This window comes from Rattus norvegicus, chromosome 4 (genome assembly GCF_021556685.1).
Source record: "Rattus norvegicus strain SHRSP/BbbUtx chromosome 4, alternate assembly SHRSP_T2T, whole genome shotgun sequence".
In the NCBI taxonomy this organism is placed as follows: Eukaryota; Metazoa; Chordata; class Mammalia; order Rodentia; family Muridae; genus Rattus; species Rattus norvegicus.
This window is the reverse complement of record NC_141537.1, coordinates 47,000,300-47,014,875: the sequence shown is the minus strand read 5'-3', so window position 1 is coordinate 47,014,875 and position 14,576 is coordinate 47,000,300. Positions and strand designations below refer to the sequence as shown.

General features: G+C 39.5%; 1 protein-coding gene across 45 annotated transcripts in view; it reads right to left on the bottom strand.

The window, feature by feature from the left end:
• The window catches only part of St7 (suppression of tumorigenicity 7), a 244,242-nt gene that overhangs the window by 96,770 nt on the left and 132,896 nt on the right, over nt 1-14,576 (bottom strand). For all 45 annotated transcript variants that reach the window (XR_015685362.1, XR_015685363.1, XR_015685364.1 and 42 more), the window contains 3 exon segments: nt 11,634-11,793; nt 1,614-1,668; nt 269-384 (listed from right to left, as the gene is read on the bottom strand). Coding sequence is in view for 24 of the 45 variants with exons in the window: in XM_087656484.1 (XP_087512610.1) it covers nt 269-384; nt 1,614-1,668; nt 11,634-11,793 (331 nt within the window). In the remaining 21 variants the exon portion in view is untranslated.

Here is a 14,576-nt window from a genome sequence, read left to right as displayed (position 1 = left end):
AAATCGGGTCCTCATGCTTACAAGCCAAGAACTTTACCCCCTGGTCTATCTCCCTAGCTCTCCTTGTTCTTATACAGCCCAGATTATCCTGCAATTCACTACATAGTCCAAGCTGCTCCCAAACTAGATGTCCTCCCACCTCCGCCTCCGCCTCTGCCTCCTGAGTGTTGAGATTACAGAAGTGTGCTAGACATCACAGAATCAGAACCATGATCGGGAACAAACTGAACAGCCTTCCCACCCTAAGTATCCAAAGGGTTTCTCATACTTGCATCTGCGGGACGGAGATGGTCCGAGTCACAGGTAAAGAAGGTCTGGTGGTCTTGGGCAGAGAGGTTCATGTCATAGTAGGTCAGAGGCTCTCGTCCTGTGACCCAAGTGTACCTGTCAAGGGCAAATATGACGGTCAGACAGTTTGGGGAAAGGAAAAAGACCTATAAAGGAGGAAGGTGCAGAGAAATTGAAATGCAAATCACTACTAAGCATTGACACATCTCTGTTCATGAACACCAAAACATATTGCTAAAAAACACCCTGCTCTGGGTTAGAGAGTAGCTCAGTAGAAAGAGCTCTGACTGTTCTTCCAGAGGACTCCTGTTGGATTCCCATCAACTACATGACAGCTAATAAGTGTATGTAACTCCAGTTCCAAGGGGGATCCAATGCTGTCTTCTGGCCTCCATTGGCATTGCATGCACATGGTACACAGACACATATGCAGGCAAACCAACCATACACATAAAATAAAAGTAGATCTCAAAAAGTCATCCTGTCTTCCTTCAGGAATTACATAGCACAAAATACACATATTCTCTTGGGTTGCCTTAACATTTTAATAGTCCTTGCTGACAGAAAACTTCCCTAATTAATATTACAAATAGATATTTCCCCCAAACTACAAATTTCTAATTTGGCTAATTACTTCACTCAATTAAGAAGTTGCAATATAACTGCTCTGGGGTCCATATAATAAAGTTTCTGAGGAACCTTCAGAATCCAGAGTCTGTATGATATATATTGAAAAGAGTAACTGCAACAGAAGGCAGTGGGGTAGCTCAGCAAAGGGGCTATCTGCAACCTCACCTGATAATCCAAGTTCAAGGTCTAGAACCCACACAGGGGGAGAACAATCCCCACAAGCTTGTCTCTGAGCATACATATACATTAATAATTTTTTCAAAGAATAAGTACAATAGAAAACAATCACAACCTATAATTTTATATATTATTCCAAACTAGAATGCCAAAATATCTGTAAAACAGAAAAATCAAAACCCTTGCAGACTGTATTGCAAACACTGAAGATGCTGTGCACGGCGACGTGCAATAATCCCAGGACCCACTTGTGAGGCAAGAGGAGCAGGAGCAAAGGTTCCTAGCCGCAAAGCAAGCTCTGCATTATGAAACCCTGTCTCAAACAGAGATAAAAAAGAGGTAGAGAAGGAAGAAAGAGGAGATGAGCTAGAAAAGGAGGGAGGGTAGGGAAGGGTGAGGGAGAAGAGAGGAAGGAGGGGAGTAACTCACTATTCCGTGAGCCCTCAATGAACCAGTGGTAGACTTGCTGTCTTTGCTCTCTAAACCGCTCATTCATTTCCTTAACTGGTAAGACTCACCGATTGTATTCAGCACCCCTAAACAAATTCAGTGGATTTCGCCATACTTTGCATTCTGTAACAAAGAGGAATATGAAATGACTGTAAGTCCAGTGATATTAGGAGCTAATTCATTCAGTAAAACACCCTTCCTGACCATTTGATAAGAATATGTGGATCTCCATCCTTTACATAGGAAACTGAAAAACAAAACACAACCCTAGAGATTAATCAGGTTCTTGAGACTTCGCAGGCACTGGGAAAGGGGAATCGTCCCTAACCTCCAGACTCAAGTTTCCTCATTTTTCAAATGATAGTGCACGCCAACATCAGCTACTGTGTAACGTTGTGTGGCTGTTCTAAGAGATTTAAGCTGAGTTCATGAATGAACTTCCAACAACAAAGGTAAAAGGTACACATACAATTGGGACCACTTCCTGTCACTCACACAGGTCTCTCAATGACAGACTACAGCTCCGTATCATGTGTAACACAGAGAGCACTGGCCTTGGCCCATTAAGGATGATGGCAATTTTTATTTGGAGATGGCTCGCTGGATTCATACTGCTTTTCCAGGAAGGCGTAAGAGAAATTAATGTTAGCACAGTTGCAGGAGGAAGTTCTATGAAAATAAATAATTTTGGAGCATTTTCACGTCTTTTACTTATACTGATATACATAGAGAGCCATCACTCTAATGTCACCATGTTAATTACTAAAATCATATCTTTTGTTATACAAGGAACATAGAAACTAAGACCATAGGGCTTTTACTTAGAGAAGTCCATCAAGAGGTTTAAGGTCATGTTGTATTAAGCATGTGATTAATAAACTACAATTGTTTTCAAACATCCTATAAAGACTTTCTAATAATTCACAATATCAGATCTCTTTGGTAATAATAAATGTGGTTTTGTTAGAAAATAAAACTCACTTAACCAAAGTCAAAACATCAGTCCTCAAAGAACACACCGACTAATGTGCACAACCACAACTATGGCAGAAATCCAAGAGACCTCAGAGGCCAAATGATGATTCACTAGGATTCTACAGCAGGCCTGTTCATCCACCAGCCTCCCTCCACCCATCCCTCCACCCACCTAGACATCCATCTGCCCAGTAGTCATTACTTTAACAGTGGAGGAGACATGTAAACCATTATTCTGACACTCTGCATGTAACAAAATATAAAGCACCATTCCATATGATCCCTTTTGTTTATTGCTGAGATAGTAAAGCAAGTTCATATTTACAGTGGGATGCATGCTTCCATGTAAAAGAGATGAATTTATCTTTAAAGTAAGCAGTGTCTCATTTTACATTTACTCAGTTTATAATGGCCCTAAAATTTTGTTGCTTAACTTTGTCACTTAATGCAACATGTCTGAATTCTGTTCTTAAGAAATAACTGAGATTTGAGACTTATCACATCATATGACACTAACTAGCAAGTCATGTTTCCTTTAGTTAAACGTTTGCTGTCCAAACAGAAAGCCCATTAGAAGGGTCATGAACACTATGACTCCAGAACTTGGCTTGAAACATGGTGCTCAGCCAAACCTTTGTGATTTCTCTCCTTAAGGATGGTGCAACTCTAACTTCACCACCTCCGGCTCTTCTTCAGTTAAACTCTAGCTTTGTAAATCGTGCAAGGTTTGTACTTAGCATAACCTAAACTTGTGACTTGTATAAAAAGATGTTCATAGTAAAAATATGTACAATAAAAACATGTGTATTTGAAGAGATATTTCTTCTCCTATTTAATTTGAGTAGAAATATCATTTTAAAAAAAAACCTCTGGCAAACATTTTTCTCCAATGAGTACATTATTATGGCACCCGCCGAAATAAGCACCATTCAAAACCCAATTGACAAATTAGAATGAAAAATATCTTCGGTTAAATTTTAACCATATAACCTCGGTTTAAGCAAAATATTTCTAAGGAAATATTTCTAAAGAAATATTTTGTATGCATCAGATAGTCACGAAGTAGCACCTGAAGAACACTTAATTTAGGAATTTCCACAACATAGCCAGCAGGGGGTGCTGCAAACATTCTAAAATGTTAAATTTATCACAGAAAGAACTCAGTCCTTGTTAAGTTGATGTTGCAAAACTGTTCTGTATTAACTTTTAAACTATCAGTGAACCTTAGAAATTAAGATGCAATTAACTGCAGCAGATGTGAAGGGGGAAGGGCACCAACAAGGTACAAAAGCCATTATTTTCCCAGATTACACTGTTGAAAATGAGGGCACAGGGTGGGTTATTTTTCCTGAAGAAATAAGCAATATAAAGACCCTGTATACGCACACATCAGATTGTTGCCTTAAGTGACATGATTCATCTTTGCTGTTCTGTTTTATCTTTACTCTGGAAAATTCTTTTAGCATGGAATTGGCTCCAGAGAACACACCCCATATATCAGTTGCATGATGTGGCTTAGTATAACATGAACAAATGGTAGAAATGCCAAACATGAAGATTCCAGAGAAACGGACCTCCACAGGGTAAGAGAGCATACAAATAAACTCTTTTCTTGTGTGTCCTCTTGAGGAATGAACTTATTTCAGATCATATTTCAAATTTACCCTTCAAAAAGAATGTTCCATTCCTCATCATCTTCCACAACTTCAGGGCCACAGGAAACCCTCAAAGTCAACTAGGACTCCATTAGACACTTACATCGTTAAGGTCTACTTATAAGTGTGCCCCTAATACAAGCACACACTCTGTGCTTCAATTTTCAGTGTCCATAATACAGTCTCCACTCATAGCTCTCATAGAAATGTTGCGACCTCAGCATGTATGAAAGAATGCCAAAACTCAAGGGGAAAGGAACCAGCCACCATTAAAACAACATGACATTTCCCAGTCTACAGAGCATATATACTTCTTGGTCAAAATGGGACAGTTGTTTCTATGTAGGAAACAAAGAACATAAAACGTAATCCATTAAGGATTTCTAAAGCAAGCGCTGAATGTTTTGAAGCCTCTCTTTCCCCAGGTCCCACTAAAACCTTCCATCACTACCATGAGCACTTGGTACCCTTGACCCAGTTAACTGTGCTGGATGCTTTTATGTCAACTTGACACAAGCTACAGCCATCTGAGAGGAGGGAGCCTCAACTGAGACAATTCCCTCAGAAGACAAGCCTGGGGGGCATTTTCTTAATGAATGATCCTTGATATGCGCAGCCCCAGTCCTTTGTGGGTGGGAACTCACCTGGTTCTGAGTGCTGCGATTACAGGCTCAGGCCTCTTCATAACAGCGGAGATAGCAACTTTTATCATAGTTAGAAGCTTAGCTTTCACTAATCCTTTCTATATGGAGGACTGAAGCTTATCATCTACATCCCTTATATAAATCAGTGAATGTATGTAGTAGGCCCTTTCCTCCAGGGTCATAGTAAATAAGGCAGCCAGACTCATCTGCTACCCTACAATAGGCAAAAAACACTTCCTTTCAACATCCCATAATTTCATCAATTATGTAGTCCAGTGAAGGAACAGATCTCAAAATTCCTCGGGGAAATGTCAGTTCTTTCAAAACAATACTTCCAAAGTGTCTAAAGTTTTCACTGAACATGATTATTATTAGGTTAACCCCAAGGGAATCAATCGTTGATGGGATTTTGCCTACAGTTACTAGCTTTGATGCTTCAGAAATGAATACTTAATATTCTACATCATATTGATCAATTTTAGGAAACTATTAGAAGTACTCCTTTTTAAAACAAATAAGTAAGCTTAACTACTTCATAGCTTTTCAAAATAGCTATTTTTGAGAAACGGTAATATAACTTCTGACTGCTGTGCTGGCTGGGCCTGCTGGAGAATACAACACAATGGGAACTGTCTCCAAGCTGGGCTGCAGGGCCTCTAGCTATTTGAGCTTTAACCAACTTAACGAAGACATAGCCTCGAGCAGAGACCTTCCCTCCAGATTTGTGGCTGTCAGGACAGAACCCCAAGGGCAGAAAACACCTAAAGAACTGCCAGTAAGCCACGTGGGTAGTAGACACGGAGAGGGAGAGGCCTGTTCAAACCGCCATGCTGCTCGAAGTTGATGATCCTAGGTCCACCACACCAAGGTCCAGAACATGACCGCGAGCCTCCGGCCACTGTGCGTTTGTCCCTCCGGAGGAGCCAGCCTGGGCCAGACACCATGATCCCACAGAGAGAGAAGGGATGGGACCTTGTTGCTGAACCACGGGCCGGTACTAGGCAGCAGAGCCTGTCCAGAAACCAGAAAGGGGCCCAGCACAAACCAGGAGGTCAACCCCTCGGCCACAGCCACCCGCAGCAGCGCAGCAGATGCAGGACTGGTTTGGCCTGACCTTGCTTACAACCTCTGGCCAGTCGGAGCCGGTCCGCACTGGTCCCGGGCGCGGAGGAGGGCTGCGTGGGCGCCATTTTCCACCTCAGCACAGCAGGTGCAGTATTTCACAGGCCCGCCCGGTTTCCCTAACAGGGCTGTCTCCGCAATGTTTGATTGCATTTCAGTTTGGACGTCGGTATTTCAGCAGAGGTAAAACGATTCACTTTTCTATTTGAGTAACTCCTTGGGGATCTACCTTCTGTGTCTCAGTGTGCCTTGAGCATCAGTCCCTTATGCTTGTCCCTTGCTCACATCCCCATCTCCGGGGCCTGGGCTGTTGCTTGTGGACCTTAGGTCCAAAGCCTTTATGGTTTTGGCATCATAGTTTAGAGTAAGCAAACTGCTCTTGAAAGGAAAAAACAATTTTAAAGAAAAAAAAAATGGTAAAGGAAACATGGATAGCCTTCATTCAGCAAATTTTGTTACTACAAATTCTTGCACAGAATTTTAAAAAAAGGAATAGTAAATGTGAATTTTAAGAACATTTTTATTGCTTTATTCAAGATAGTACCACTTTCGTCAAAGAAATGATGAGATGACTAAATCTTTTAATTCATATGTCATACATTTCTAACTGGCCATTTCTGACTAGATAAACTGAAGTAAGTTTTAAATAAATGCAGTTCACTAGAAACTGAATGAATCCATTCCAGACTTTTTCATCATATAAATAGACATCTCTTCTGTACTAAACTACACACTTTAATGGCAAATGATTTTGAAAAGATGGCACTTTCAGGCCGTGCATTAAATTTTGGCATGAAAGTATCTAGTTTACCATCACTGAGACGATTGATAAGAAATCCCAAAGGTCCCTAATACACAATTCCATCATTTTGCAAAGGGAAACATCTGAACCGAAAGCTCTGCAAAGCTTGGGTGTAAATGAGTCACTGATCACATGGCTGTATCTCCCAAATCTGTTTATAAATTTAGTCAGTTGATCTGGAGTTACTGCTACATAAAACGCTGTCCTCTGACCACAGTTCTGCATGGCCTCAGTTAGTTCCCGGAATACTCTGTGAGGGTGTTATTACTGTTATTCTCCTGTCTTCAGATTAAGGCACTAAGGCTTATTTGGGAAAGGTAAATAGTGAGCCAGCCTCAGGTCCCTGGCTGTGAAAGTCCTAGAACTGAGACTAGCCACTCCAGCTGTCAATCACAGCCGCTGAGCTGTTTTTGAAGACATTTAATGTCAGCACACAAATCCTGTCCTGCATTTTGTTACAAAGGATTAATGCCATTGCTATTAAGGTTTTCCAGGCAAGCTCGAACTCCCTAGGTTAAACAGACCTTAGAATCTTCAATTTTCCTGTTTTGCCTAGCTAACACTGAGATTACAGGTGTGAGCCAACAATGAATCTTTTGAATATTACATTGATAATTTAATATGCTTTATAGACCTTACAGAGGGTTTGGAGCAGTGACTTAAAATATCCAATTAGTCCTTAAGAACTTGTACTCACAAGGTGGTGCACACCTACCTGTAATATCCAAAACTCTGGAGGGGAAGACTGAAGGATGCAGTGTGAGGTCACCCTGAGCTACAGAGGACAGCGCTGTCCAGGAAGAGGGAGAAAATTCTCTGTATCATTACAGAGAAAACTACCTCAGTTGTCAGTCATCAGACTTGCTTCCTGTACCTTGGCTTTCTGAAGCTTAAAATGGACATCATAATAATTCTCTGCTCAGTGGGGTTGTTATAAAATTATATGGTGATATCACTTAAAACCGATAGCAAATACTAAGTGTTAAATATTACTAGAACTACATGGACTTCTATAGGGAGAATTGTCTAATTCTGACAGTTGCCATCTATGATGGTTTTAGGATTTTTTTTTTTTTTTTACTTTTCCCAAGTTTGTTATTTCCATGGCGTCTTTGTTAAACCTGTTTATTAAGTCAGTGCTTGAATTGCCCCAGTGATCCAGTGGGCAATAATTTAGAATGTAGAATATTTATTTATACAGCATAATTATAATTCATTAGAAGTTTGAATTTTATAATTATCTAGAATTTGAAATACACTGTGAAAACTAAGAAGATACAAACGAGATGACTTGGGTAGGACGCCAAGAGGCTGTGTCAGAGCCGTGGAGAGACGCAGGTCTCCCGGGGGCTGTCGAGGGTCTCAGAGCAGCCGAGCTTGTCTTTGGCAGCTCTGCTTTCTAAGACGGAGTAACCTTTCCCAGCATCTATCTGGCAAAAGACAAACGCTGCAAACCCTGTCTTTATGGTATTTTATTTGAGAACAGGAATAAATTATCAAAAAAAAATGTTCTCCTGAAGCCAAATTCTAGGTCTCAGTGGGTTATGAGAATCCCCTCTCTCAGGGAGAAGTTGGCTCCATTTTAAACCTTGTGCGTCACCAACTCATAAAGTGCACTGAATTAAGAAATGGCAGTGAGACGCGTGGTGATGTGGCAAAATACATCAGCAGAGTTTATTAGAAACCATACATTTGGAAGAAACATAGCAGTTTAGTTCCCAAATAAAATGAAACAAGAATGTCCACACACGTGACCTTTGGCCAGACAAGCTGAAGTTTGGCTAAAGTCAGAAGCTATGTAATCAGCCACACTTCTCCACTGATCCACAAGGAAGAATCGCACAGCAACTTGAGCAAGTCTGCATTCCGCACTTTACACGAGAGGGGCTTCAGAAGGCACCCATGGTCTGCTCTGCTTCCTTGTTCCCCGCAAACAACTGTGAGGTGGGCTATGTCTGCCAGATTTTAGTTAAGACAAATAATACAAAAATAAGCAGATAATAAGCAAATAGGACTCTAATGAGTCTTCACATGGACCCATATTTATATCTAATGTTTTAACTTATTTTTAACTTTGTCAATGATTTAGTTTCCAAATAATGGCATTAAACTTTCTTTGTCTAAGTTCATGGGACTTGATCTGATGAGTTATATTTCATGTAAAATTCAGTGAGGATGTCTATGCATTTTAAGAAAAATCAACAAACTCTACCCTTCTGTTGTGAATTCAGTGCCTTTTTATTAGTTTAAAGGGAATATGAATTTTAATGCAAATCCATCTATTTTAAGAAAATACATGAAGTATTTTCAGATCTGGACTTTTCCTCATAAGCTAATGCAGAAAGTGATTAGTAGTAGACATAATTTCAGATAATGTATTTTTGTAGTACTTTCTTTATTTAGAAATAAAAATCAGTCAGGCATGATGGCTTTTGTTCTATAAATAAATTCAGCATTTCAGAGGATGAGAAAGGATTATAGTGACTTGGAGGCCATCCTTGGCTACATAGTGAATTTCAAGAAAGCCTAGTAAGACTCTCAAACATGCATATATATATGTATATATATATGTATATATGTATATATATGCATACATAGATATACACACAACAATCAACACAAGTAAATATAAAGCGATGTTAATTGCATGATTTCTGATATTTCCATACCTGTGTAGATGTTTGTCATGCTGAGTTGGCCAAATATTAGCTTTATAGATGTCAAGAAGTAAGTCTATTCTACCTAAATATACTTATACAAACTAATTTTCATTTTTCTAGAGGTAACTATTAAGACATTGTTATAAAATATCATACATGCTAAGTCTGTTATGCAGTAAATTAATGGAAAGAGGTCAGAGTAGTAAATACTATTGTAATTGAGTCAGTAATAATAGAATTTAATCTCAGCCAGGTAAAATTGAAAAATCCTATGGCTGTTAGTTTCTAATGTATTTTCATCTTCTTGTTCTGTTTTGTTTGGCCTGGTTTGGAGACTTGGTCTCATACTGCCTAGAGTTTTGAATACATGGACTCAACTGACACTTTGGTCTTTGCCTCCCAAGCATCTGGGGCTAAAAATATATACTTCAATGAATAAATTATTTAAAAGGATTCAGATTCCTTTTTGCAAATGATACCATCAAGATTCACATATAATAACTCATATATCTACAAGAAACTATATGATCTAGCAGGATTGCTATTACACAAGCCTGGAAACCTGTGTTTGATCCATCCCTAGAACTCACTTGAGGTGGAAGGAGCTTTCTGAACAGAGTTGTCCTCTGACCTTCACACATAGGCTGTGCACATATCCTTTCCCCCCAATTATACACACGCATCATAATAAATTAAAAATATTAATGTGAAGAACATGAACTTTTCATTGCATTAAGAATTGTCAAGAGCTTTAAGTTGGGTAAGGAGAAAGGAGGGCTTTCATGAGAATATAAATGTAACCATTTTAAAGAACACCTTAAAAGGGCATGCTTCCTGTTTGCTATGTTAATTTTCTGCACCATGCAAGTATACAGAAATTTGAGTCAGTCATCAATACAGGCAATCTCTGGAATCTTCAGAGCAGACACATGTGACAGCAATTATCTGCCCTCCTTGTGTGATAATGACTAAATGATCACATTCCTCACTAGAGCAGTGAGCCGAAAGTCTGCACTTCTGGTTAACGAATGTTTGGCTGTGCTCGGGCCTCCTTTCCTTTTCACGAGGTAGATAAATTCACAAGGTCCCAACCAATATTCTTACCTGTGCAATGTGTGTACCATTAGAATGAGGTGAGCGCACACTAGGAGCTGCCAATACCATTCACTCTAGGCTGGAAAAGCACAGACTAAAAAGTTCTCAACCTCAGGAACAAATGTTCCTAGTTGCTAACAGCCTGGCTAGGAAGTTAGGAGATGTGACTGAGTTGTGAGGAAAAAGAAAATCTAACCTAGCTCCTGAATGTCTTCCTTTCATTCCTCAACTCCAGGAACTAGTGGAATCACTCACTTAGTCAGAGATCCCTCCCCACCACCACCTTCTTCTATAGCAGTGTATGTTTCTCTAGTGCAATCAGAAACACTGATCACTTTACTTCCTCTAACAGTCCAATGGAGGGGAGGACACGTTTTAGTCATAAGAACCAGTAGAAACCAAGCTCATGATTACTTAAGAAGATTTACTGTTGGTGTAGGAATAGATTCTTTCCTTTGTTTGAACTCATCTGCTTATTGGCTTTCAAAGATGCAGAAACTGGTTTGTAGAACACTACAGATGCTATAAAAAGTGTCCCCACCAATTACTAGTTGATATTACCAAAGGAAAAACTACCAAAGTTCAAAAACATAGAGATGCTTAGTATGTCTATTAGAAAAGACATTTGATTTGGGGAGTGACATAGGAACAAGAGAAACATTTGTAGGTCGGGTCCTAAGAGACATGGCAGGGAAAGTAAACTACGACAGAAGCAGAACTTGTAACACCGGGTTAGAAGCAGCTTGTGCTGTGTTGAGGAACCTGAACGGGTGCTTCACCATCAGTGGACAGGACAAGGAGGCCCTTCAAAACAGACAAGCAGTCAAATCAAATCTAGTTAGACTCAACATCCAGCCATCGCTGTGGAAGAAAATGCACTTGAGTACTCTACACTCTATGCCAGACATACTATGTTTTAAAGCTAATGCTTATACATTTGTTATGTTAAAGCTAAGGGGAACAAAAGTAAAGTTAGCAGCATAAATATTTCCTGCTCCTGGGATGCTTGTGTGCTACTTCTTTGGTACAACTTGCTTGTTAAGAAATTTAAAGATAATTTTTCTCTGAAATGTAATCTTTTAAAACAGTTTTGCTGTGTTAATTTCACGAAAATATTATAAGAGACTTTCCATACCTGAGACACTTTGCCTGTTGGAATCTGAGTCCCCATTACTGGAATTAGAATTATTGGAAGAGTTGTTGTCAACCCCACCCAGAAGGGGGCGCAAGTGGCTCACTGAGACTTGTTCAATGAACGATGTTCCATACTTGCGAAAATACCACCATTCAAATATCTAGAACAGAAAAACAATGTGTTTATGACCTCAGTTTCTACTTGTAATTTTAGGACATGTCCCCTTAATACATGTTTATCGTTTCTGTCCACCTTTGAAAAATGTTTAAATTGGTCTAACTGTAATAGATTTCAGTAATTAAATGCCAATATTGTTTAGTTAAATTGATTTTTCTCTGCTGAAGAGTGATTTTTCAAAAAGAATCAGTAAATATAGTGATAGATAAAAGAATATTGTTAAGGTGTATTCCAAATTATTTTTAAGTTAATATAATATTCAAATAACAAAAACATCTTAGCTGAAAGACAATTCTAGAAATACATGTGAATACCAGTTTTCCCAAAATATACCTTATGAAACGTTTTAATTCCTGACATTTTATGTTTTTGTAAAATCACATCCACAATTTTAAGGAATTTTAAATAAGATTTTTTAGTAAAAAAAAATATTTCAACTGTAAAAGACTATTTTCAAGAAATGAGGCAAACAAAAGAATGAGGGCAGTCAGAACAAACCTAGTGACATGTTGCTTGAGAGACTGAGGCAAAAGGATCATTTGCACACGGGAGTCCAAGGCCAACCTGAGGAAATGGTGACATCTAGTCTTAGAAAGGAAAACATAAAAAATAGTAGTCATTTCATACATGGATGGCACTCACCCCTTCCTGCTAAGGCAGCATAACAAGCATTTGCTATATATCATCAGCGTTTCTTTTCCCAAAAGCTTACTGATTGTTATGTACTCTTAATTCCAAAAGAGAACAGGAATAGCTTTCCTTAGTAGAAGAAAATCCAGTCACACTTGTATGACTAGCTGAAGGCAGAGCTCCTTGAAAATGGGAAAATGAGCGCCTTCCTGTGTCCACCTCCACAGCCTCTTGCCTCCACCCCCCCATGTCCACCCACAGCCACTGCTTCCTGCCACTATTCCATATTGCTCTACCCATCCTTTTCTCCCCACCCCATTTGTTCTTCCCCAGTCATACAAACATCATTCAGGAGAAGGAACGTATGAACAGCTACTAGCAAAACAAGGTAGCGCAGGCCTTAACTGCAGCCCTCATTCAGGAGACTGAGGGAAGCAATCAGGATATAAGTACAAGAGCAGTGAGTCCCTGATAAGCAAAAGGCCAAGCATGGTGACTCACGTTTATAATTTCAGCGATTAATTAAGAAAGAGTTAATAAGAAAGCCTGGGCCAAGTGGACTGCCAAGAGTTCCAGGACAGCTTGGCTACAGAGAGGAAAAAACTAAAACAAAATAACAGAAAACAGAATAACTACATGCCTCAAAGGGTCTCAAAGGATAGCTGTACTATTCTTTATAATATGTAACCTACAATCAACATACAATCATTTAAGTTTATGCCCTTGTTTATTTCATTAGAAAGTTTCATTATCTGCACTGGAATGGACATTGGGTTATTCTTTTAAAAAATGGTATTTTCCTCTCTTCTTTTCTGCTCTATTGAAACAACAATAGAAAAGGAATCTATGATGTGAGAAGGAAATTATTAGCCAAACCTAACATTCCCAGTCATGTATGGGATACCTTGATTTAATTACAGTGAATTACTTCTAACATTCCCATGTTTAAGGAGAATATAGTTTGAAAGTTGCATGGATATGGGAGGAGCACAAAAGCCCTCCTGCCCGCAGATCTCCAGGGAAACCAGGAATGTTAAAAATGCAGGATTGTGGGGTTGGGGATTTAGCTCAGTGGTAGAGCGCTTGCCTAGGAAGCGCAAGGCCCTGGGTTCGGTCCCCAGCTCTGAAACAAAGAAAAAAAAATGCAGGATTGTCCTCTCAAGGGAAAGGATGTAAAATCTGTTTTCCCTGCAAAAAGCTGGGAATCAGAGGTGATTCCCTGGTGATCTGTGCTGTCTGGGGGGCCTAGCCATATCCAGCTCCCACAACCAAGAATGGAGGTGGCTAATAGTCTAAATGACCCTAACATTATGTGCATATTCAGGGGCTCTCCCAAGATTCTATAACCCAAATGACCTCTATGATATCTGTGTGACCTAGACCATGCCAAATCCTTCCCTAGGCCCTTAAGCTAAGAATATAGGCAGTCTATCTTGAGAACTCATCTTCTTAGAAGAAATGAGATGCTCCTTGAGTTGCGTTTCAATATAATTATGCCTCTTCATGTACCAGAGATCATATTATACTGGGAAACTTTTTTCCGAATTGTACTGTGTTTAAGTATGCTGGCAATATGGTAGTTACCTGGCATCAAACTCTCTAGAGGCTTGATCTAGCCTGATGAAGTCAAGTTCAATCAAGCCTTCATTCTCACCTCTTCACAGCTCTTCTTGCCATTATCTGTGACACCTGAAGGGACCTCCATAGTTGAGCATGTACATTATGGATCCATAAAGATGTATGGCTCTAGTTTGATTTATTTGGATAATAGTACCTTCAACTGTAAATGAAGTGGGAATCATATTTATCTTCAAGGGTCCTCAATTTTCATACCAGCTTAGTGTAAGGCACCCACAGTTCTCAAAAGTGCTGACAAAGCTACTATTTATTATATTAATGGCTTGTATACCACACTGTTCAAGGATGGCACGCTTGAGTCCTACACTGAAGCACCCCTCTTTTGCCAGTCATTTTGCAGCATTTTCCTCTAAAATAAAACAGTGAAGATAGTTAAGACATAGGGTGTTCTAATCAAGGGAAAGCTGAAACATTGCATCCTCCAGGCAAGTTCTCTGAAACTTAAATGACTCAGGACTTCACTAGACTTCTCATTCCTCATACCTATATAAACAATCA